The sequence below is a fragment of the Fringilla coelebs genome, assembly GCF_963513975.1.
Source record: "Fringilla coelebs genome assembly, chromosome: 10".
NCBI classification, from domain to species: domain Eukaryota; kingdom Metazoa; phylum Chordata; class Aves; order Passeriformes; family Fringillidae; genus Fringilla; species Fringilla coelebs.
In genome coordinates this window covers 25,080,834-25,106,388 of record NC_140036.1, presented here as the reverse complement: position 1 = coordinate 25,106,388, position 25,555 = coordinate 25,080,834, and the positions used below count along the sequence as shown (strand labels likewise).

Here is a 25,555-nt window from a genome sequence, read left to right as displayed (position 1 = left end):
GGCGGCGGAAGCGGGCCCGGGGCTGGCGCGGGGAGCCCGGGCCGCCGCTGCCTCCGCCCGCCGCGCCGGCGGCACCGTCAGCATGAGCCGCTGAGCCGGGCGGGCCGCGCCGGCAGGGCCCCGCCGGCAGGCCCGGGGTGAGTGCGGCGGCGAGGCCGGGCCCGGCGGCGGGGGGAGACGGGCGGCGGCCCTGCGGGGCGGCTCCGCGGGAAGGGGGGCTCGCCGGGCTCCGCGGGGAAGGGGGAGCGCCGCTGCGATCGGCGGGCCGGGGACAGCGACCGTCCTCCGGCAGCGGCCGGGGCGCGGCCCCGGTGCCCGCGCGTCCCTGCGGCAGCGCCCGGCGCGGGGCTCCCCACGCGGGTCCCCGCCCGGGGCCCGGAGCCACCCGGCCGCGGGGCGAGCGGCGGCTCCGCAGCGCCGGGCCCGGGCTCGGCCGTGGGTCGGGGCCGCCCCGGCGGGCGGTGGGTGCCGGCGGGGCCGGTACCGCGGTGCGGGGTCTCGGGCCGGCGGGGAGCCCGGCGGTGCGGGAGCAGCGCACGGCGGGGCGGGCGGCAGCGCCCCGTGCGCACTCACCGCACGGCCTGGCCCTGGCAGCGGCCGCCGTAGCGTGACGGAAAGAGAGCTTTTTGTTTCATTTTTGGAGAAAGTTCTTGAATTCCGAACTTTGGTTTGCAGGTGCAAACAAGTCAGTTTGTTAAGACGGTGGTATAGTGGAAGAGGAAAATGCAGGGATGTTTGTGTAATATTATTGTCTTGGAAAAGTATGTGATTGTCTGTTTTAGAAAGAAATAATTTATTTTGGTGATTTTTTTGAGGTGGGGAATATATTCCCCAGAGAAAGGGAGAAGCAGGACAGGGGTGACAGAGATAATGAAGTGCAGGAGAGCAGGTTCAGGGAAGGGATGTAACGGGAAAGAGGGATGGAAATAATGAAGAGTAATGGTGAATAACTTAACTGGGTTGTATTTTCTTTTTTGGCACTACGGAGAAGGGGTTCTAATGAAACGACAACATATTCCAAAGTGACAAGGAAATTATTTGCATAATGAATAATTAACCGATGGCGCTTGTTGCTGCAGGGGAGGTTTGGGGTGAGAGCTGAGGAGAGGTTGCAGGCTTCCCTCGGGCTGGCTGCATGTGACACTGACCCTGGGCATAGAGCAGTATTATGATAATTTAAAGTAGATAAAAGAGGAAGAAATTAAAGGCTTGGTAACCCCATGCTCACTGCAGTGGTGAAAGGACTGCTGCGTGTGGAAGGTTGGGATGTGCCACTGCAGGAACCAGAGGTGCTGGGCGTCTCGCTGCTCTGGGCTGAAAGCAGGCATGGGCAATAGCCAGTTGGGGTGTATCCCACAGCTGCCTCCAGCCTGGTTCCTGCATAGGAGAATCTGTAATGCACTCCTGCAGTCTGTCCTCTGAGGGGTCTCTGGAGGGCAGGTGAAGGCCCCATTCCGTGGCCTTGGTGCGATGTCCCAGCCATGTCCTGCTCCATCCCTGCATCAGGTGCTGCTCTGACTGTCCTCGGAGGCACCTGTGCTGGAAGCCTGCAGTACAGTGGTGACATCCAGGAGATGTCGATGGGTGCCAGCAAACAGCTGGAGCACGCCCTGGCCGTGGGAGGGTGCTGCCCTGCAGGGCCGGGGTTTGGCTGCCCAGAGCAGACAGGCTGTAAAAGCCTCATGGTTTCACCTCACTGTCCAGGGGGCTTTCTGTGGCCACAGGAAGGTTTTCACACATGTGGTGTAGATGAAGATCTGATGGTCAGCTCAGATTAAATCATAGGCTTCCCTCCCTGTTTTTATTTCCTTCGAGTACTTGTTTTTTATTCTGCTGCTTCAGTGTCAGTGGGGAAGTGGTAGTGACACAGGGATGCCTGTAATTAGGGGGATGAGCCTCAGCACCTCTTGATTCCTAAATAGTGGATGATTCCTGTTCAGGAGCTGGTGATAATCTTTAGACATCATTTTCTGACACTGAGGAAGTCATGCGTGTTGGGTTGTAAAAGGCCTTGTGGTGACTCCTTTACTTTCAAAGGCTTAATGGGTGTTTTCCTTAGGCATATTTTCGATGGGAATGCTGTAAACAGCATGTTAGCTAAGGCCAGCTCCTTAAGGTAAAACTGCAGGAAAAGTTCTGTTCCCATTCCTTATGATTTATGTTCATGCCAAGGATGATTTTTGCAACTATGAGTTTATCAGCAAATTCCTGCGACTACTCCTGTCCAGAGGGAAGGGAGAGGGAGGATCTGGCAGAGTTCAGTTGCTTCCCTGGGAATTCCTACACTTCAGTGTGTCCTGCTGTGCCCAGCCCTACACAGGGGGCTCTCCTTTCCCTTGTATGACTTGTGGTCTCTGCTGTTTGTGTGCCTTAAGGATTAGAGCAGTTGCCTATGATTATTATTTTTAAATTTAATTTTATTAACAATTATATACTGTAAACATAGTTTCCTAAGTTATGCAGCAAAGTAAACAACGTTTCTTTCCTCCTACCCCATAGTTATTTACCAAAAGAATAAACATGTAAATATGTTTGAGTGCTGTCCTCGGTGATATTTGGAACCTGCTCCGCTATGAATATGTGCAATTGCAATTCCATTAGCGTCAAAGAGAGTTCCCGGCAATTAACAAGGGAAGAGAAGGGACTATTAAAGCCATGTTGTAGTTGTGATGAAACTTCAGTACATCCTAAGATGAGCAAATACAGTTAATGTACCAAGTTGTGAGGTGAAAGCTTTGTGTGGTTCCTGTGAGGATGCTGGATCCCACTCTCCCTTCAGCAGTCTGTGCAGGGCGAGTGTCCTAGTCAGTACCTTGCTCAGAGTAAAAAGCCAGAGACAAATGTTGGTTTGCCCTGATGTGTGCATTCAAAACCAGCAGTAAGTTCTGCTGTTCTGAAGATGCTCTGAAGTCTGTTCAACAGCTTCAGAGGCAGTAGCAGGAGAGCAACAGCAGCACCCTGAGCTTGGGCAGGATGACAGATACGAGGCCATTGGGCAGTTTGGGGGCTGGGTTTGATGTGTGCTGACCTCAGTGTGAAGTCCCACTATCTATCAGAAGAATTGCTTTTCCTAAGGGGTCAATTAATTTTTTTTAATGTCCACTTTGTGTCAACTTCTACCCTGTGAAACAGTCCATGTTTCGGATTATGTGCACCTAATTGTTATAGAAGAATAGTTTTTATCCCAAATATCTTTGTTCCAAGTAGCTGGGAAGAAAAAAAAGTTTGCAATAGGTATAATCTATCCTTAGTAAAATCTGACTTGAGTTCTCACAGTTCTCACAATAAGCTTGAAATTTTGGAGGTAAAATTGCTGTTGGTACAAATTAGTAAGAGCAGCAGCAGTGTGTAAGGTGACAGCACTTCTGTCAAAAGGGTGCAAAATCCTGCAGTTTGAGTTCATTTTGGTTTGAATGCACAAGTTGTACAGGGAAACTGAGGCAGCCGGGCCTGAGGAAAATGCAGCTGGGCCTGAGTTTTGTGTAGTCAGATTATAATTCCTGTAAGGCAAGTGGATGACCAGCATTAGCCCAGCCTGGGGAATGGGCCAACTCAGCTTGGGTCTGTCTGTCCTTCCACAGCCCCACTACCACCTGGAGCTGCCCTGATCTGAGCACTTTGATAAAATGTACGACTCCTGTGTGCTCCTGAGACCTTTGCTTTGGGCAAATAGGCCAAATACTTGTTCTCTCAGAAAAAACATTTTGGTACATAAATATGCAGGGTGTACATGAATAGCTGAATGGAATGGATTTCTGCAGAATAAAAAGCAGTAAGTACTAAATAGGTTGATCTAAACACCAAAGGACTGGACGTATTTCGGGGCTCCTGCACAGCCCGCCGTGGTTAGCTGGGCTGGGCTGGGCTCCTTTTATCAGTCCTTCTTGTGAATGTACAGGTGGCAGTTCCAGCGCCTGCTGAGTGCCCAGGTTTTCCTGTGGGAAGTGTACCTCGCTGTCCGCCCTGGGGCAGGCTGCTTTTGTAAAAGGAATTTCTTTTCCCTTATGTAACTTGTTGGTGTTACATCCAGAGTCGGCTCTTGCTAAAGTGCGTCAGTCTTGCTTGCAGTGGCACTGAAAAAACTTAACAGAGCATGCACTGAATTCCCTCCTTATCTCTCTATAGCACATTTTATGTATCTTGTAGTGAGATGTTTTGTTTCTGCAGTTTCAGACTTCGTGTTTCAGAAGATTAATAGACTTAGCAGCCCTGTTTGCTCAGCTTAGCAGCGATAACAGTGTAATAAGTCATGAGACAGTCGCAGATCATCTGGCAAGGCAAAATATGCCTTGGACTTGAACTTGGAGCAGGTATTATTTGCAGAGAAAAGTGAAATGTTGAAAGCATTATAAATAGCGTGTCCTGCCTTGGGTGGCTGTGGGTTCAGGTCTGCCTGCGGAGCCTGCACAGGAGGCTGCTGATGGCATCTGCATTCCCCCGTCCGGATGGCCCGGGAGGCCGAGGGCAGCGTTTGTACCGTACATGGCTGGTATTTACTGCAGCACGTACAGCCCTGGCGGGGCTTGGGCGCAGGCTGGAGGAGCAGGCTGGGCCCGGGCTCCCAAACCCTCCCGCAGCAGCTCCGCGCATTCCTGCTGCGTGTCTGTCTCCCGCGGCAGCGAGTCCAACTGCGAGCAGTGAGTAAGGACTTGGGAACCCAGAGCATTTTTGGGCTCTCGGCCCAATCCTGCTTCCAGAGAAGTTAATTGGAATTTTTGCCTTCTAAAAAAGGGAGAGCGATCAGAAGTGCCCGGCTCAGCCCTGCAGGGCCCTGGGCGCTCCCGTGAGTGCCTGTGTGAGCCGGGCTGCCCCGGCGCCGGCAGGGATGGGCTGCGGGCGGCCGGAGCCCCCGGGGGATGTGCTCCCGAGGCTGCCGGAGCCGTGGCGCTGCAGTGGCGATATCTGCACTGCAGTGACAGTACCCGGCTCGAGGAGATAAGCTTTTCCTTTACATGTGAGTAAATTGCTGTGGAGCACGCGGAGTTTGCCGTGTCACTGGGGTCTGCGCGCACCCGAGGTGCGGAGCCTTCGAGCCCCGCGCTCCCCGGGCGGCGCGGAGGAGCGGCCGGGCTGCGGAGCGCGCTGCGCCGGGCACGTGGGTCAGGCTTTCCGAGCAGGTTGCCAAGCTGGAGGCACAGCAGCGGGCCTGGATTGGCCATATAAAGGAGGTGTCGGGTGCTGCCAGGGCCACCCGCCCTTCCTCTTCCTCACCTCTCCCCTGGGCCGCCCGCGCTCGCCGGTGTTTCAGTGCTGCCTGTGCCTCTGGCTCCCTTGGAAGGAAGCTCCTGGATAAACACGGCAGGGCTTTCTGGGGAGAAATAAACTCTTCCTTTTTTCTTCTGTGGCTCTCCGAAGCTTGGAATAAAATCCAAACAAAAATGTTGATTCTACTGTGTGGAAGAGTGTATTAGTGCCTGGACAAGCATTCTTGACTCTGTGTGCCCACCTCTGGTTTTCTTTGAAGTCTGGTACTCTTTACCTGGGTCATGAATCCTTACATGCTCCAAACGTAGGCACAACTTCAGTGGACTTTGAGCCTTCTTTCAAGCAGTAAAAAATCAAAGGTAGTAAGTCCGAGATCCTGATAATGTAATTATGTATTTTTCAGCTTTTTGATGTAGCAGTTAAAAATGTTGTTTGGGAGTGCGGGCGCTTGCTGTGGTGCTGGAGCTTTGCAGGCTGCTTGGGAAGGAAGTCCCTGGGCAGATATCTTGTTTGCTGCTTATCAACATTTTATTGAGCTCCTGTATTTATGTGCAAATATATTCAATAAATAAATCTTTAATTATGTGATTTTTGTTGTGAAAAGTAGACACAGCCCTGTTCAATTCTTATAATTAAATGCAGCTAATGGTGGAACAGAAATATAAGCATTTGAACTTCTTTCACTAATTTTTCTGCATGACTGACAAAATTATTGCTTTGGATTTGGTTTGTTTCCTACAACTTCTGAGCATTCTACAACTTCTGCCTTTAATCACCGTTTTTATAAAAGCTAGGTTTTCTTAAGTTATTTCTTAGAATAGAATCTGTTTTCCAAATATCCCTGTTTCTGTTTTTCAATATCCCCATTTCTGTTTTTTGTGTAAGAGTAGAAATTTAAACTTTCATTCTTGGTGTTTTAAAATGGCTTTTAGAGGTCGGAAGGAAAATACAAGGAAAACAGTGATCTTTTGAGGTTTTTCCAAAATTCCTTCATTGGTTTTAATTTGGATAGCTTGCTGTGTTAATGGAAAAGGGACACATTGAGGAGAACCCAAGCAGAGGATAGAGTATTCTGTGTGAGAAGTCCCAAGGGACAGTGTCAATGGCACTGCTGTGCCGCGCAGGGACCAGCCCAGCTCAGGAGCCCCTTTGTGACTTGTGCCCTGTGTGGTGAAGCTCTGCTGGCTGAGGTTGTGTGCAGAGAGGCTGTTCTGAGCAGGGGCTCTTAGAGGCTTGTTTCTCATGGTTATTGTTAGCTGTGTGCATATCATAATTCAAAATGAACAAGCGTAACAATATACTAAAGCAAATACTGATTAAAAACTTGTCTCAAAGATATTTTCCACTTATTTCCTAAAATAAAAGTCATGCAGTTTTTATTACTTCATTTTAATACCAGTGACTAATTTGGAGCTTTTGCTTGATATCTGAAGACGTGTGTATTTGTTTAGTTTGCCTGAAATTGGTAACGATCCAAAACTGATCACATCAGTAAGTGTTTCTGTGCTGCTGAGCATTGTATATGTAAGGATCTTTATTAAGTCAAGGAAAGCGTCTCCTAAACTGGTTTAGTTTTGCTGTCTATGGAAAAATCATTTTATATTTAGTGTATAACAGTTATCTCTGATACCTCAGATGGTGACAGGGCAGAGAGAATTAAAAATCCCATTCTCTGTGGTTTAGATTCTTATGTAACTAATGAAATAAATTATATAGATTCATTGTATTTTCTGAGAAGTCGTACGAGTTTCTCTTATCCTGGAAGGATGTGATTATAAACATAAATTAAATGTAAGGCCAGAATGAATCAAAGCACGGAAAGTGCTATTTTAGATCTGAGATTCCCTGAGAAACAGACAGCTGTGAATGCAAATGCAGTCGTCTGTGTCTCCTGTCTCACAGCAGATGCTGGAGTGTTTTCAGGACGGTCCTTGCCGTGATTCATGTTGGTGAGCGAGTCGGGCAGTGTCGTCATCGCCCTGAGCTGGCAGTGCCTCGCTGCTCCAGGTGTCCCCAGCATGGCAGCGCTGCCACTCTGTGATGCTGGCGTGGTTTCAGAGGTGCGGGGCTCCCGGTCCTCCCTCGGGGGTGCTGTGCCTGGCACTGCTTGGCCATGCTGCAGAGCCAGGGCGCTGGTTTGCCTCTTGGGCAGCAGTCCTTCGGCCCAAACTGAACTACTCTGCTCTCCCTCATTGCCAGGTAATTTTCTGGTCCCTGGGGAGAAGCATGTGATTGTCCCTGCGTTGCCATAGCTCGCCATGGCTGAGCTGAAGTGACCAGTTCTAAGAGCTGCTGCAAGCAGAGCTCAGTGTAACGAGTTCCTCATGAGCTGGACTCACGTCCCTTTTCAGTTGCCCTCAAGTCAGATGCAAGATGAAGCAATCCATGACTGCCATAACTCCGAAGGGCCTTCCTGGGAGTGTGTGTCTTCGGCAGAGAGCAGAGAGCAGCAAGGTGTCCCCCATGGAATTGTGCCCCACTGTGGTCCATGTGTCCTCAGGGCCAGGAGAGCTGCTGGCATTGTCACCAGGAGCAGGACCACATACCAGCCTGGAGCACGTGACATGCATAGATGGCCTGTTCTATTCCTGGTAATTAGGTTCCGATTTAATCTTGTTAGTTAATTTGGTGTGTGCAGGGATGTGGTAGCTGCATCCAGACACCTGACTCGAAATTATTGTCCTAACAAAGTGGCTGTCATGTGAACGGGCAAGAACTGTGAAATCTGGAGTTTTTGATGTGGGCAAAGGTAGGAGGAGTGGCCCAGCCAGGGATGAGTTAGTGAGGCCAAGGGGAGGAGCTTATTGTCTGGAGGAAGTGGTACTATTAATAAATTAATGATGTTAGTAGTGACCATGTGTATGTCCTGATCCAGTGCTGTCTGCAGTGGTCCCTCAGGACTCCTTTTCCCCACTGCTTTATCCAGCTGTCTCTGGGGAAGGAAAAGCCACCCTTTGCACCAGGGCCACCTGGCAGCTGCACGAGGAAGGGAAGTGGGCACTGAGCAGTACTGAGGTGCTGGTCTGTGTTGCCTTGCGGTACTGGAGATGTTCTGGCATCAGACCCGTGGGAAGCCGGGGTTGGTGTCTGCTGCACCTCTCACCAGTGAGAGCTCCTCCGGGTCACTTCTGCTGAAACCATCAGCATCAGCTGAATTTGGTGTCAGAGGGAAGCGGTTCATTCCCTTGCTGAGTCATGGCCGTGGCATTTTTTTTCTGTAGGGATTCTTCTTATGGATGACGCTAATCATCGTGTTTTGTATAAATTCATATACGCGCGTGCAGCTGGAAATCACCCGTCCCTGTGGGACAGTTTCTGCCTCTTTGCTGCTGCTGCAGGCACCTCCTGGCTCTGAATCTGGGCTGTGGGACTCATCCTGGGGTTTGCCATGTGGCTGTTCTTGAGGACAACACCCCGCAGCCGCTGCCACCGAGACAGGCGTGAGCAAAGTTACAGTCAGTAATTTTGTGTTCCCAGTGAGCCCGAGTCACACCTGCAGGGTGCAGAGCAGGGAAGGTTTTACAGGTGCAGTGGTCAGTTCATGCACCCTGTGCTGCCTGGGGAGGCGCCAGGGTTGGGGGCCTGCTCCTGGGCTGACCCCGCTGCCGTGGTCATCCTGCTGCTCTCCTGCCTTGCCTGGCTTGTGTACATTTGCAGTTAATCAAACAAAATGTGCAAGAGTTGGATTAATAAATAGCTTGTAGTTTTTGGAAGGGTGCATAGTTCATTTATTACGGCCTCTCAAAAGTCTTTGGATAGAAACAACATGTTTAAAATTACTATTAGAACAAGAAAATAAAACTGATTTTAATAAAGCAGGTTTTGTTTTTTTCAATTCCGTTTGTTACTTCTTGGAATTTTAACTTAAATCACTAGATTACTGTTACTTTTAAAGATAAACAACTTCTTTTTAGGCTTGCTTGGGCAATGTCACTTCTTTTATGGTTGAAATTCCCCTGTGCCAGAATAATACAGAACTTCCCATTTCTAAAATACATTATGTGAATGTTATGGCAAGGGAATTTCAGGTGCAAATATGTTTTTATTACCAGAAACGGTATTTGCGACTTCCGTGGTGGGTGGGGATGGATATGTAAATGCTTTGTAATACATAAATTGATGAAAAATGGATTAAAGGCAGAGTAGTCCTTGCCCATTTTGTGTCCCTGACTTAAAGTTGCAAGAACAGAATAACAGCTTGTGTGCCATGTCCTCGTCCAGAGACGGGGCCTGGCCTGTGCCTGTTCTTGCTCATAAATACACATCCAGCTAATGCTGTCAAACTGTGAATCCCATGTGTCCCTGAAGTCTCAAATTTTGTAACAGAGATTGATATATACCCCGGGTTATTAGAAAAAAAAAAAAATCAGCAGGCATGTTTCTTGACTTAAATATTTTTAAAATTACAGCAAGAGCAGTTAATCCCTAACTGTCTGCTCCTCAAAGGTAAAAGGGTTTATGGAATTTGCAGTGTAGCTTTCTGACTTGAAAATAGCATTACTGTAATCTAAAGTAAGAGAGGATTGGGCTGTGGGATTTGTATGTCAGTGCCCATGCGCTGCTGGTGGGAATTGGCTCACAGTTTGATTAGGGTTGGAAATCTTGGGGCAATACCTGATTTCTGCATGTGGCTGGGGCATGTAGTGTACAACATGTTGCCTCTTTTTTCATTATTTATCAAATTTTCACGAACCGAGTACACTTGGGTGTGTTAAATTCAGATGGAATGTCACAGCTAGGTGGTTCTGCTAAAACAGTTTCAGAAACTGTGAAATAGACTCAAGATGAAACCACGTCTGATGGGGATGTGCTGGAGGAGCCACTGAAGTCAGTGGGAGGTTGCACCAGGAAAGTCTGTCAGAGCTAAAACAGAACAGAAAAAAACCTTTAAAACACTAGTAGTAGTAGTAGTAGTAGTAGTACTAAAACTATGTATGTCATGCAAAATATCTGTGTCACAGAAGCAGTGTTGGCAGTTTTTTTACTAATCTGGTGTGGCACACTTAGTAGCTCAAAGCTAACATGTGCTTGCAGTTTTACCAGGCTCCCAGTCCCAGGCTGCTGGGCTGGGGAGCTGTGAAATCCAGCCCAGGCTACAGTACCCGGGCAGTCCTGCTCTAGAGCTGGCTGCTCTCTGCTCCTGCCTTTGCACTCCCATTTTTTCCTGAAATACACAAAAGTACAACATTGTAAAAGGAATCATCTTCCATTTCTGTGCTGTCCTATGGGAGCAGCGGATGCAGCCCAGAGTGTGAGACAATCTTCAGCTGCAGTTTACTAAAGAATATTTCTTTTATCCAGTCCTATACTGTTATGCGACAAGATGTTAATTAGCTCATTGTTTCAGCTTAATTTTGTGACAGTGCTATAATTATATCCCTCAATTGTGCCATGGAGTAATTGCTGTACCTCTTCCAAATTTTATATTGAGATATGTTATTGGTAAACTTTGAGTTTGGCAGAGGTGTTTTGAAAATACTGTAAGGAGTCAGTAATTTTGTGTTCCTTGATTTAAAAGACAGCCATTTGGCAATTTCAAGCTTTGAGACTGCCCTGTCAGTGTAAATAGAATATTGATTTTATTCCATTTCCTATCTCATTAGAGTCATTGTCATGAGGATGAATTCACGTTGTGTAATTATCTGTTCTTGCTGACAGTTCTCATGTCATTGAGACTGGTGTTTTCAGCTTCCACTTTCTCTAAGCATAAAAATAGCATTCTTCCCTGCCATCTTCTCCTTCAGTGCTGGGCTTCTTGCCTGCCCAGCTTTCTACATCTTTCTTTGAGAGACATGTGTGAATTGAGATAAACAGGGATGTCCAGCAACCCCAGTTACAGGAACAGTGAAAACAATGCCTCTTTGGGAGCGATTCTCAGTGCACAGAGTTACCTTATTTTTGTGCCAAAGACTGTAATGAGGGGGGAAAATGCATTGTTAATCACTCTGCACATTTCTTTATAGCAATAAGGGGAAGTAACAGGGGTCTCTTCTGTGTCAGATTCACTTTCTTGGACATTTCTAGGTAACCTTTCCATTGATTTGTGAGGCTGTTTCTTAATCATTTTCATTGGCCCAGCTCAGGAGACAATTAAGTCATCTCTGTTACCCTCCTAAGGAATGACTCCTCAGTGTTATTTCTCTCTTCTGTCTCTTCTGAGAATCACTTTTTAATTTGTTTTCAATCCTTATAGTTCAATATTCAGTCAAGGCAAGGTTCTGCCTTGGCCAAACCAATGTTGCAGTATTCCCAAGACAAGTGGCAAATGCTTCCAGATTCCAAAAGGTGAGCTTTAAAACCCACCTATGGATCACAAGAGTCTTCAGTACTGACTGCTCTCCTAGGTGGGGTCTAGAAACCATCAGCCCCTAAATCAGTTTTAATTGAATGGAAAAGAAGTTCAGTCCTTTTCCTGTCCTGTCCCCGTGGTTCTCACTCTGGATTTGTTACAGTCCTTCCCACCATATCAGCAACAGCCCAAGGGAGACATCACATGTATCAGCTGGGTTTTGCAGACAGTGTATCTTCTAGCATGTGAAGCTTGCTGGGGACTCCTTAGTGACTGAGTATCACAAGAGAATTTCCAAGTGAGGGGAAAATAGTTTATGCAGATAAAAAAGGATAATTTTATGCTAACATCTTCCTTTATTTATGGATATTGAAGATAAACCTCTGGTCTGACATCAGGCCTTATTTCTGCTCAAAGGTTATTTTTAAAGCTGATATTTCTGGTGTTTTCAGGTAGACAACAAGCTATGGCAAAACACTTTTTCTTCAGGTAACTGTTTATACAATATATACATCTAGTATTTCTTTGTGTTCTGAAGGTTTACCATTGAGGCATCAGCTCCTTGGAGTGAGGCTTTTCTTTTTGTGGGTAGCAGCCTGAAGAAGGAAGGGTGGAATTAGTGCAGTCACAAGTGTGTCACTGACCTCAGCAGGAGAAGGATTTCCCTCTGAGTGGGTGATTGTCCAAATCCTAACAGAAAACTTATTATAAACCTGGGAGTAAAACACAGTTCGGGGAGCCTTCCCAGGGATATTTCTCCTGTCAGTACATGAGAGCAGGAAAGCTAGTTTTCATCTGCTTTCATTTTTAGGGTGCTGCATTCGTGCTCTCTTTCCTTTCTTGTTAGGGGTGACTACTTGTGTAATGAGAGTGGAATATCTCGTTTGGAAACGGTGGCCTTTAACTTGCATTGGCTTTAGCATATAAAATGCATCAATTTGCTGCTCTAACTCTTCTTGGTGTTTGGAAAAATCAGTGCTTGGTATGGATTGGGTCCCAAGCTGATGAACAAGAGAAAACCCTGCTTAGAGCTGTTCCACAGCTTTGTGGTCCAGCTCTTCTTGCTGGCATTGGCAGCACCCTGTTCTGAGGGTCTCACAGGGAACAGATGTTCCTAACAAAATAACACAAGTCATTTTGTGCAGTGCAGGCAGGAGCGATGGTGGGAGGACGCAGATCCAGCTCTTGTCTGTGGAGGACAAGTTGCAGTGCACCTTGACGGAGGCTGGGGGATGTGTTTAGGCTTCCAAAAGTGCTCTGATGTGCTGATATTCCCCACGAGGCTGCAGGGAGGCCTGGTGGATCTGGCGGACCTGCTGGCACACAGTCCCAGCAGCACATTCTCTGCTTCCATATCTCTTGGTGCTAATCTGTCATGGCTGGGAAGAGTGGCACAAGTTCAAGAACCAAACTGGTTTGCCTGGACTTTTGTTACAGAACAAGTTTTCAAGACCTAAGAATTCAATATCCTGAGCACTGAGGAGTAGTGACTGCTGGTTGCAGGATGACCCCAAACTTCAGAGTTTTAGGCAGTTGAAGCAAATGAGTATCTGTTTACCACATACACTTAGTTATTAACCTGTGCTTGCAAGTAATTATGTCGTTGTTTGTCTCTTGCTAGCAAGGATTAAAAACGTGGCATGATTTCAAGTGTCCTGGCAAAGAATCCACGGTGCCTGTTGTAATCTCATTAGCTCTGTTAGGTGTGTTTTCCTTCCCCTGAAGTTGGTTGTTCTGATCATTATGTCCCTAGAAAAAGACTGTAGCTTTTTCCCATCTGTTGGTTTGCATTCACACTGACAGCATCGCTTCCCGGGGTATGATTCTGGGGGCTGTCAGTGACCTGCATTGGAGGGCAGTGGGAAATAAGACGATGAAGCAGCATCTTTAGAAAGACGGGGATGGGGCTAGTCTTCCCCTTAGCGCAGGTGGAGGATGCTGCTGGGGCTGCAGTGCTGGCAGAATCCCCGTGGCTGGTGCTGTCAGTGCGTCCCAGGCAGTGCCACGAGGGTCCGTCTGCTCCGTCCTTTGCGAGGATCCCCTGCGCAGGGTCCCCTGCCATCCTCAGGTGGGACAGGAGCTCTAGTTCCTTATACCGGATTTGCATTTGCAGGTGGCACCAGGCTTCTGTGGCAGAGCTGGGCGTCTGAGCCGCGGCGCGGAGGGAAACCCATCCAGCCCGCCTGGGCATCCGCGGGCGAGGTTTGCCCCGCTGCCCGGTGGCTCTGCGGCGGCCGGAGGCGCTGCCGCGGCGCGGTGCGGGGCAGAGCGCTGCTCCCGGCGGGCAGGGCCGCTGTCCCCGAGCTCTCGGCGTGGCCCCGGTGCCGCGGGCCGTGTCCGAGCGGGCGGTCGGGCGCCGCCGGGGCCGAGCCGCTCCGGGGTCGGCGCGTCTCGGTCTGTGCTCACGCCGGCCGGGCCGACGGGGCGGTGCCGGTCCCGTTCGGCCGCCGCGTTCCGCGCGCCGGGGAGCTGCGGCGGGCGGTCAGGCGGCGCCGGGCCCGAGCCGCTCGGAGGGCCGGCGGGCGCTGCCGGTGCCGTTCCCAGTGCCGTTCCCGGCCGGGTTCGCTCGCCGGTACCGCCGGGCCGCACGCGCGGCCCCCGGCGGGCGCGCTCGGGGCAGCGCGGCGCGGCCGGCGTCTGACAGGCGCGACCTTTCATAAGACGGCCCCCGCCATTGGCTCCCTGCCCGGAGTGTCGCTGCAACGCTCGCCGCGATTGGCCCGCGGCGGTGCTGCCGCCCGGCCCCGCGCGGGGACGCGGCCCCGCCGCCCGCAGCCGTGAGTGCCCTGCGCGGGGCGGCGGCTCGCGGGGCGCCCGCGCCGCCCGCTCGTAACGTGTCTCTTCTCTCCACAGGTTGGTACTAAGAAGTGCCTTTCCTGACGTCGCTGCTGCTTGGGACCGCTTCTAGAGCAGCCGCTGCTTTTGCCTTGCTTGCTGCCAGCTAGACTGCGACGACAGCGCTCCGCCGCTGCCAGCCCCGCGCCCGCCGGGAGGAGGGTCCGGCGCTGCTCCCCCGCCGCCGCTGCACTGTGCACTAAAGTGTGCCGCGAAGGTCAGAGCTCTGCTGCCCGAAAGCCAAGGAGAGGAGGAGAAAAAGCCCAGCCTAAACCCGGTGTCGGTCGTTGCTCTAAACTGCTGCATCTGTCTATGCCAAACTAATCGATCCCGATTGCACCGCAGAGCCCGCTGCGAGCCCGCTGCCTGGAGGCACCTGCCCGCCGCCGTCCCCGGGAGCAGCTCGGGAATCGCTGCCGGAGCCCGCCACGTTCCCATGCTTGCGGCGGCCGCACTCAGGACGGGATGCTGAGCGCGCGGGGCTAGTCCCGGCCACGCTCCCTCCCGCAGGCGCACCCGGCTGCCGGCCCGGCCCTCCCCAGCCCCGCTAACGGTGCCACGCTCTGAACTCTGGTGACACAGCTCTTCCTCGGGATTGCAGCCACCCGGTTTTACACGCACTTATTTTAAAATAGGGAGCGGGGGAAAAAAGTGTTCTGGAGGTGGCACTTTCGTAATTTCCAGTTTATCAGTTCAGCTACCCGTTTGCCCATTTTTATTGGAAATTTTAACTACCTGTAAAATCTAAAGATGGCTGTTAGCGTCACACCGATCCGGGACACAAAATGGCTAACGCTGGAAGTGTGTAGGGAATTCCAAAGGGGGACTTGCTCACGACCAGACACGGAATGTAAATTTGCACACCCATCGAAAAGCTGCCAAGTTGAAAACGGACGTGTAATCGCCTGCTTTGACTCATTGAAAGTGAGTAAACATTACATTATTTTCAAGGATAAATGGTTAATGAAAGAAGCAGTCGTAGCCAGAGAAATCCTGCAGCCGAACAGGAGCAAGTGCTGGCTGCCAGCAGTGGGGTATTTTGCTGCTTTCATTTTATTGATGCTTGTCGATTTCTGTTGCTGCTTTCCTCAGGGGAAGGATATAGGGAACGAAGGGAAAATACGTCTGGCAGGGCTCAAATCCTTCAGTATGGCTACAGGGGCTCATTCTTCGCCTCCAAATTATTCCCTGCCTGTAGCTGGAATAAAGGGCACTTCACGTAGAAACAGCAAAGTCACTGTGAGGATTCTTTGTTTTTAATAGCACAAACCACGTAAGCAATATGAGGATTTGTTTCCATCTCGTAACTGTTGGTGTCTCTGGACAGCTGATGGTGAACCTTAGAAGAGTGTTTTCCTCCCTGGGTTATTTGGGTGTCTGTGAGCACCCTGCTTGCCTTTCTGTGGTTGGCACTGGTGTGGTTATCCCATCTTTTTCCCAAGTGCACTCACTTAAGAGAAGAACAGCACTTAGCAGAAAGCAAGGTGCCTCTGGACGTGCAAGCATGGCAGGAGCAGAGAGGGTTTTCAGGAGGCACATCCCATCTAGGCACCATAAATACAGGGCTGTTGTTTCACTGTAGCTGCCGTGTCAGTGATAGGTGTTAAATGTGCAGGTCCCAGCTCCTTTTCTTGGTTTTTCATGATTTAAGTAACCTCACATGTAAAATACTCATAACACAAACAGTACAGAATTAATCCAGCAGAGTCATGAAAAGATCAAGACTTGGGAAGCAGGAATTTGTCTGTCAGTTTTTTCTCCAGTGTGATTTTCTCTTCCTGGCCCCAACCCCGAGAAGGGGAGCTGGCTGCTGGCAGGGCCGTGCTCGGTGGGAGCTGGAGCTGGAGCAGCTGGTGGCTCAGCCGGGCCCGGCGCAGCGCGAGCGGGGCAGGAAGTGCCTTGCAGCAGGTCTCTGTAGATCCTCAGCGTCCCGAGCTTCGCCTGGCTCTTGTCTCTGGTCAGGGGACAGGTAAAGCTCTACAGTGCTCTCAGGCCTGAAATGCTCCATCACCCCCAGCCACGGCTTAACCTGCAGATACTGAAAGGATTTGTTTCTCTGTTGTTCAATTTATTTTTAAATACAGCAATTACAATGCATGCAGGGTATTAACTTTAAAATGTGGAAATAAGATCTTTTTATGCATTAAGCACGTGCTGGAGGTAGGAGCAGAGCCAGGGCTGCCAGTGCCAGTGGGGAGTCCCAGCCCCGCGGTGTCATCACGAGGACACGGTGGCACCGCGTGTCGGCGTGGCTGTCGGTGGCTGCGCGGTGTCGCCGTGGGGATGGCGGTGCTGCCAGAGCACAGGCCTGGCCCCGGAGCCTCTCAGCTGTTGCTGAGCGAGGGGCTGTGACTGCCACCGTGGGTTTGCTGGTGCAGCAGCACCCGCAGTGTCCCCGGGTTGGTTTCCCAGCAACGTGTGTCTGGCCACCGCGGCCTGACCCCACTGGCCTTGCTTTTCATGGCGGGGATCTGCCGAAAGGCTGGAAAGCAGCCACTAGAGTGACCCGGACGTGATGTCAGTGGTCGCTGGAAGTGCCTTAAAATCTCAGTGCTGGAGCCGGGCGGCAGCGTGAGCTGGTGTCTGTGTGCGAGGGGATGGAGCGCGGCCTGGCCTGCTTTCCCCAGTCCCGGCAGCGTGACTGCCCTTCTGCTGCTGTCAGCAGGGCTCTTCGCTTCCCTTTTTAATGCAGGAACTGAGGCTGACCTTTGCCAAGCACTGCAAGGTCCGTGGGTGATAACTGTGGGTAACGTTACAGCGTTGCTGCGGATCCTCTGAAAGGAGTGTGCTGCTGCCCTGTGGAGTCAGCGCAAGGGCCGAGCTGGGAGCTGGGAAGGAATCTGCTGTTTAAAAATACACTGCTGACCAGAGCTGTTTACTTGTGCTCATGCTGAAAGGTTTGCCAGTGGCTGAGCTGCTGTGTGCTGGAGAGGCTCCCGGGGATGCGGGGCAGGATCCCGTGGCGTGGGCCCGGCGCCTGTGGCTGCCAGCGGCTCCCCGGCCCCTGGGCAGGGTGGTTTGTTAAGCAGTTGTACCATGCAGGGGAATACCTTGGGGAAACAGGAGATGGAATATCCCCCTTTGGGGAATTCCCAGTCCAATCCCCCTTGCTGAAGCCATTGCTCAGTTTTGGTTTTGTTTCAGCTCTGTGTCCGTTTTGGGGTGTGCCAATCTCAACCAGCCCTAGTCATTGAGTTACCTTGTCTGCAATATCCCAAACTTTAGATGTTCTGCAAAAGCAATTGAGGGAGATGCTGCACCAGCTCTCTCTGGGCCCTCTAAGGTCAGTCAATATTTTAGTACAGATCAAAAAAGATTTTTGGTTAGGACATTCAAAAGTAATTTTTAATTTTTCAGTAATTCAATATGGATGTAATGTCCTTGTTCTTTACTAAAATAGCAGCACGCTGAAAAATTGACCTTAATGTTAAAATATTTGATTTCTTATTAATGTATATAATATTAGTATTAATTATACAGCTATTCTTGCATTATCTCTTGAACATAAGACAGATACTTAGTCACTGAATTTTTCACTACAAACTCCTGCATCTTGGCAGGAGTTGAAATGAGGTGACCTTTAAGTCCCTTCCAGCCCAGCGCGCTGTGCGGTGCTGTGATGTGTCACTCCAAGGCTTGGTGTGCCTTAGGAGTGACTGCTGTGTGGAGCTGACGTCAGGCAGGTGTGAGTGCTGCAGAGCTGCAGCCCTGGGCAGGACTGCTGGGCGCTGGAGATGGCCTGTGCGCTCGGCTATTCCTGGAGCAGGAGCAGGCACAGCAGATCCTCGCAGGGACCCTGTGCGGTGGCAGTGCCCTTCGGCGCTGGCCCTGGCCCAGGTGTCCTCTGCGGGCGGCGGCCGCCGCAGCCAAACTCCATCGCCCTGCCCTGCCGGGAGGAGGCAAAAATAGATGCCAGAAGTGAAACTTGCAGCTTGGGTAAAGCGCTTTTTTTTTTTAATTACTATTTCCCCCTCCTGTGAAATGAAGGCACAAACTCTGCGCAGGGCTAGAGCAAGGAAAGCAGTGTTGCCTCCCGAGGTTCCCTGCTGTGCTGTGTGGGAGCGGTGGCACTGGGCTCTGGACACCATCTCTGGTTGCAAACACGTCCTGGGAGCAGAACGAGCAGGCTCTGGCCCATGGTAGTTGGGAGCGTGGGGAGCAAGAGGCAGCCAGGCCCGTGGCTGTGACCTCTGAGGTACTGCAGGAGGTCAGGGCTGGGACAGCCCCAGCGAGATGTTATCATCCTGCTGCCTAATTAGCGCTAATGGAACCTGCGAGGCTGGCCTAGGGGAGCGCGTGAATCAAGATGAACGTGTGTGGGATAATCTGGCCCTTAGATATTAGGAGGATAATTTTAAACCAAGAATGATTATGTAGTGTATTCAAATTATGCGCTGGAGCGGCTGAGTCAGCTCCAGCTCTGGCTCTGCCTTGTTTAAATGCCGTAGGATTTTTTTCCTAAATTTGGATGCCTAAAAGACTGTTAGACTGTCTACAGCAAAAATAAGCTCGAGTTTCTAAATCAGGAAACTGGTTTGCAACAGAAATTTGATTTTTACCATAATTTTGAAACATTTTTTCTTCTTTCTTTTTCTTGGAAAAAAAAGCCGAAGTCGAACTCGTTTTTGAAATTACGTTAGCTTCGTCAGATGTTCCGATAGATGAGTCATCCGCGTTTCCTGAAAGCTGAGATAAAGATGTCTGAACAATGGGGAGATGGATGTCAAATGCAAATTCTGTGGGAGCTGCAGATGTGCCCAGGCCACCGTCACTGCGGCCAGGCTGCCACGCGGCCGCTGCCAGCCCTGTGCTGGGGAGAGTGTCACACAGCGGGAGGGGCAGGGGGCTCGGGTGTCCCAGTGCTACCTCTGGTGCTGTCCCAGTGCTGTCCCAGTGCTGTCCCAGTGCTGTCCCCAGTGCTATCCCAGTGCTGTCCCAGTGCTGTCCCAGCAGTGTCCCAGTGCTGTCCCCAGTGCTGTCCCCAGTGCTGTCCCAGCAGTGTCCCAGTGTTGTCCCAGTGCTGTCCCCAGTGCTATCCCAGTGCTATCCCAGTGCTGTCCCAGCAGTGTCCCAGCGCTGTCCCAGTGCTATCCCAGTGCTGTCCCAGCAGTGTCCCAGTGCTATCCCAGTGCTGTCCCAGTGCTATCCCAGTGCTGTCCCAGAGCTGTCCCAGCAGTGTCCCAGTGCTGTCCCAGTGCTGTTCCAGCAGTGTCCCAGTGCTGTCCCAGTGCTGTCCCAGAGCTGTCCCAGCAGTGTCCCAGTGCTGTCCCAGTGCTGTTCCAGCAGTGTCCCAGTGCTGCCTCCGGCGCTGCCCCTGGCACTGCCCCGCTGTGCTCGGCCCAGCCCCACACCAGCTCTCTGTGGGGTGGGGGCTGCTGTGTTCCCAAACCTGCTGCTTCGGAGTGATCTGAACGTCCCGTGGCTGGGTGGCCGTGGTGAGCACAGGTCCCAGCCCACGGCTTTGGAGATAACGTGCGCCACGGGTGCTGCGCTTCCAAGCTGGCTTTTGGTCTCCTAAGCTATGCTCCCGCTAAGGCGGCTCCTTCATGTTCATGCTGGGTGTCCCAATGAAGTGTAAAAGCTTTTTCTACTCTTTCTTCAACAGCTGGAAAGTCTTAAACTTCCACATTTCTCTGCTTTTTTATTTTTTTTTAATTCTAAGAAAAAGCTGGAAACCAGAAGTGTAAGTCACTTCAGCGATGATGCCTGAGGTTGAAGCTCTGGTGCCTAATGTCTGAGACCCAGCAGCACTTAGTATGATAGTATTTTATCTTCTGATGTAGAAGTGGTTATTTTTTTAAAATAGAACACCTGAACTCTGTAAAAGTGACTGCCACTTTTCCCAAGAAGGCTTAAAATACATAAATGTAGCATTATTATTATTATTGCTGAAATTCATGAGCATCTTATTTCTTCTGCCTCAGAGTTGTAATTGTTAGTTGTTCAAGTCTTTCTACTACAGTCCGTCTACTTTGTCCCTGCTTAAAAAAATACTGATTTTTTTGACTTGCTGTTCTCCCTTGTGTGACACTTACCTAAGGGTGTAGAGTAAGAACTCCATTTAATACAAAGAGAAGAAACTCCCATAAGCTTATTGCTCTAATCATGTTGATGGGTCTGATTCTTCTTCAGCGGAGGCAAAAGAAGAAACCCAGAACACCTGAGCAGGTGATTCTTGAGTAGTTTGACCTGTGTGGTATCTGGCATCCCTGGAGTGCGGGGTGGTGGCAGGACTCGGGGTGCAGGGATGAGGTGAGGCTGAGGGCTGGGAGGCAGATGGACACATGGCTGATTTCAAGGAAGCTCGTAAAGCAGTAACCCTTGGCAAAAAATGAAAACATAAACAATGTTCAAATTCCTAAAGTCTGATTTGCCATTTTTCTCCTCTCCAGCCTGTGCGTCTGCCAGCAGGCTGAGCTCCAGAAGAGGAAGCAAAGGGAAAAGTGGCAAACACATGGAGAAAATGGGGCAATTGTTAGGTGGAGTGGCAAATAGTCCATTAGCAAACCAAACAATTGAAAGCACGCGTGTTCCTCTGTGGGAAGATAGATGGTGTTTTGAAATCTTATCAGGCCTTTGGACAGAGGAGTTACAGCTAACTACAGCCTTCGCTGCTCATTTTACAGTTTCAGCTCTGCCTCGGCAGAAAGAAATAAGGTAAAAATTAAAACGTTGCACTGCAGCATTTGCACTGTCATTTCTTAAAGGCTGTGCATAATAGAAACCAGCGTGGGCTCCTGCTACAGTCAGGAACTCTGCTGGGCATAGTCAAAATCAGTAAAAATCTGAACTCGTTTGCAGGGAAGATGTAAAGAGGCAAAAAAATAAGAAAACCTCATGTCAAGAACATTCAGACATTTGTCCCAAGTCTTAACTGTGTGATCAGGAGCAGCCTGTGAGGCCTGTCTCCTTCCCAGGATGACCCCAAGAGTCTGTTTTTCCAAATACAGATGCCTTGTTGCCAAGGCTCGCTGAAATTTGTTGGAAGCAACAAATTACATTCAATACCGAATGATCACATCTGTTTTTTGACTTTGGAGAAATGCTGGTGTTTCTTTGTTGGGAATGTGGAGCCTTCTTAGCCCAGCTGGATGTTATTTAGGAACTACTGCCCCGGGTGCTGCTTGGGAGTCTGCGCTTCCTGCCAGAAGCTGCTCCCGTGTCCGTGCCTGGGAAGGAGCCTCTTCTGCAGGTGAGCAGCCAAAGCCAGGCAAGGCCACAGCCCTCCCTCCGGAGTGCTGAGCTCCAGACATCCCTGCAGAGAGAGGCAGCAGGGTTTGGGCTTGGCCGGAGTCGGGGCAGCCCTGGTGCTCAGGGCTGGGCTGTGCTCCCGGCGGTGCCTCGCGGCGGCTGGGCTCAGCTGCTCTGCACCAGGGCTGCACTCCAAACAGCCCCCTAGGAAATGACAGGAGCTGCTTTTATCCTGAGCCAGAGGGCTGTCTTGTCCCCCGTTTCACAGTGCCACTAGGAGGATTACTGCTGTTAAAATAAGATTTAAGTCAACCCTGAATTGTCAGGTCCTGAAACACAGGATTACGCTAGTAAGAAAACCTTCGGGTTCATGGTTGAATTTATTGAAATACTTACAACTTATCCTCTTCATTAGGCAACATCTCTGGATTTAACTGATGCAGAACACACATTGAGGTAGTTGAAAGCAACTGCAATATTTGATCAAATAAAGGAAACTACATCTGAAGAAGTGGATTTTTAAAGAAGAAGAAGAAGAAATCCAGTGTAGTGCTTCTGGAGGGCTTTACCCTGGCACTAGCAAGCTGCTTCCTCAGATTGCCTTTTTATTATGTTCCACTCACTGGATAGACTTCTCAGCTCTCAGCCCTGGAGATCCCAAGAAGTTCTCTGTCTTTTCAGAGAGGGGCTGGTGGGCTCTGATGGGGGAATGCTGATGCCTCCCAAGTTTGCTGACAGGAGCGGGAGGGGGAAAGGGGCTGGCTGGGGGAGCAGGTCTGGATCCAGCTTCATCTCAGAGCACTTCAAGTCCCTTCAAGTTCCTGGAAAGACTCTCTTCAGCTCCAGATTTCTCTGGACCATTCCTAACTTGGCAAAATAGTACAGAGAGTTAGCAAAAAGAGAGAGACTGCTGTTTGAAAAGAGGAGTAGTTCTGGGAGGGAGGAAAGCTGGTTACTTTTTGTTGGTGCCATTTCACTGAATTTGCGTGGGTTAATCCAGGCTTGCATAGGGACATAAATGGTTGTGAGATTGAGATTTAAATTTGAAAGAGTGGAATTGCAAAGTATGGAAATTGTCCCACATGTGCCCACTGGACCAGGAGGCTGCTGACATAGGGAGCTGTGAGGATGTGGAGGGTGGCTGGCTGCAAGGCCACCTCTGTTGAGGGGACATACCTGTGGGACCAGGGGCAAACATTCCGTTGAATCTGAGGTGGAACAGGGCAGTTTGTGCTTGGGGCAGGTCATGGGCAGGAGCTGGCTCGGGCCTGAGGGGTCTGTGGTGTCGCTGGGGGACAGGGTCATTTGTGTGTGGACATGCTGGAAAAGCCCACAGTCTGGGAGCAGGCAGCAAAGCCAGGGTAGCTGCAGGTGTAGTAGGTAACTACCACTTTGCAGGAGTAAAACTCATTGTTTCCTGCTCGCTCTTTATCCTGGTGGGATTCAGTCTAAAATCCTGTACAGGTTCATTGCTGGTATTTGATACTGGCTGAGGAAGAGGTTGGTTTTTTTTTTATTTGAGAGCATCTTTCCAGCTTTGTCTGGCTCAGGGAGAGGTTATCACTCCTCCCAGGAGCCTGGCAGGTTTTAGGTGTGCAGTAGCCACCACAGTAATGTCAGGAACAGCACAGGATTTCTCACTTGCTTCTGTTATATAGGAACAAGAGTGTGCACATTTAACTGAAGTCTATTGAAAAGAATAGGCAGAATTAAATGTTTTCTGGGTCTTTGGAGCTCGCTGTAAACTGACATTGGTGCAGCAAATACTGAGTGCAAAGAAAGAGCACACTTGGTTGTGTGTTTGTGCAGAATTCAGCAGGCAACAGCTCGGAGCACATTGTGCCATCAGAGGCAGGCTGGGCTGCAGCTGCACAGGCTGCTGGCTCTGCTGTCCCTTCCCCTTTATTGCAGTGCACTCAGTGTTTAGAGCCTGCTGTAGATGGGACACTGTGTCTGCAATTCTGGTTGCTTTCTGGTTGTAGGGTGGATAATTTTTTTCAGAAAATAATCTGCATTGACATGGTTGCTTGTCTGGTGCCCTGGTAAAATTTTTCCCTGCAGTGAGCTGAGTCAGGAGACAGCCTGGATGTCTGCAGTGGCTGTAACCAAATAAAAATGCAGGTGAGCTGGGAAAGCCCCTGACTGGGCAAACTGAAGGGTTAAAGAGTTCCCACTCACTAAGCACTCCTTAGAGGAAACAGAAGAGTCAGTACTTTGTATCTACTAGTTGTTATTTACTCCTGGTGTTGGCTGATTGCTGGCAGCACCTCATGTCTGTGGGGCAGAGTGAGGTGCTTCCCTTGGTAAGGCACGTGATGGATGGATGGATGGATGGATGGATGGATGGATGGATGGATATGGCAGCTTTAATTCCAAGTAAAGTACCTTAAAATGCAAAGCTCTTGTTGCCAGTGGAACACAAGGAATTGTTTCATAGTGATCATGAATTTCTGATTTAAATTTCCAGGTGATACTGGAGGGGTGTGGTGGGGCTGGTGAGTCCAGGGAACACCTCAGCAGGCTGGGCATTTGCTGCAGAAGTGGCAGTGTGTGGAGCTGCAGCTGGCAAAGCAGACATGCAGCAGAGTGAGCTTGCTGCAACCAGGACAGGGTTTGGGTTTTTCTCTGTGGCTGCACTGAACAGGAGGAAATGGGATTTTTTATGACAGTGGTAAAGGTGATTAAGTCTCTAACTAGAAGAGAAGACAAGGCAGAAGAGAGAAAGAAATTAAAAGGCGGGACAGAGGACAGACAAAAGGCTGAAGAGGTCAGATGCTGTTATAGCACCTGGCAGATAACACAGGAGAGAGGGCTCTGTCTGAGCTGTGTGAGCAGATGGGAGGGGAAGGGGAAGCAAGAGCAAAGCACAAGCCAGGGAGATCAGGAGATATCAGAGGATGTAGTGTGCAGACAGGCTCCAAGATTCCCTGACAAAATGTGTTTGTTCCCAGGTTCTGCCTGCTTTTTGCAACAGATATTTTGCACCTAGTTCCAAATGTGGTTACTGGTGTGATTAAATATATCTGAAGAGAAAAATAACACTTGCAGATGGATTTTTATTTTTTTATACTGTGGAAGAAAGCACACCTAGTTTTTCCTAGTTGGAATCCTTTAGCATTTGGCTTCATTAAGTCCAGCACCGAAAATCAGAAGGGAAGTGAGGTCTCCTGTTCATGTTTAGTCCATTGGCTGAAGACACTGCTAATGTTTGTAACAATGTAAAATATTTCTACACAGCATTTGTCACATATTCATGGTTTAGATGTTTCCGGTAATTTTAGATACCTAAGGAATTAGACACTGAAAAAGTAGCAACAGTGGAAGGTTGAAGTTATTTGTTATACTTGTCAACTGTTCTGCTCCAGGCTGCACACACACTGTAGACTGTGTATGTGTGTGTGCTCATTGTATTTTATATGTAATGTATGTCTGTGTGTATATGACTCCTCCAAGTTTTTTTCAGGCTGTGTGATTTGTGTGTTGACTTTGGGTTTGTACACAAAAAGGAGCATTCAGAAACTGCAAAGACCTTTTGTGAATTAAGAAGCTACTTTATGTTCAAAAAATTTTAAATCGTAGTTGCTAAAAATACACTCATATTTAATATTTAAAATTTGGAAAGTACTGCTGGATTTTATCGTTGTCTGGAGTACAGCCATGGGTCAGTTGTCCAGCACTATCTGTAGTTGTTCTGTTCTTTCTTCTCTTGTCCTCTTTAAATGACGAATAATTAAGTGTTTCTGAGTGACTGCTCAAGTTCTGTTTTGATCACCTGACAAATTACTTGGTTCAGCTTCTGCTCCTTAATGTTGTGTAAAAGCTGTCTGAGCCCTGGCAGCTGCAGGAGGCAGGGATTCCCGGTGGTGGTGGGGGTGCTGAGGCAGGGATTCCCAGAGGCTGCGGGGCTGTGGCAGGCAGGGATTCCCAGTGGCAGTGCTGCCAGGGAGAGCAGGATCAGCTGTTGGGAACAGCACATCTCCAGGTCCCTGGAATGCTGGGGTTCTGAGCTCTTGGGCGTAATGGTGAGCAAAGCTG

General features: G+C 49.9%; 1 protein-coding gene across 13 annotated transcripts in view; it reads left to right on the top strand.

Annotated features, from left to right (window-relative positions):
• Positions 1-25,555, top strand: part of MBNL1 (muscleblind like splicing regulator 1) — a 66,157-nt gene that overhangs the window by 4,034 nt on the left and 36,568 nt on the right. For 8 of the 13 annotated variants that reach the window (XM_084212335.1, XM_084212345.1, XM_084212343.1 and 5 more), the window contains exons 1-2: positions 18-137; positions 14,348-15,253. The exons of 1 other annotated variant lie outside the window; for it this stretch is intronic. In XM_084212335.1, the coding sequence (XP_084068461.1) occupies positions 15,080-15,253 (174 nt within the window). In that variant the 5' untranslated portion in view covers positions 18-137; positions 14,348-15,079. Of the gene's footprint in view, positions 1-17; positions 138-13,402; positions 13,563-14,347; positions 15,254-25,555 lie in introns of those variants that run through there. 4 more of the 13 variants (XM_084212339.1, XM_084212338.1, XM_084212340.1 and 1 more) reach the window with 3 other exon arrangements.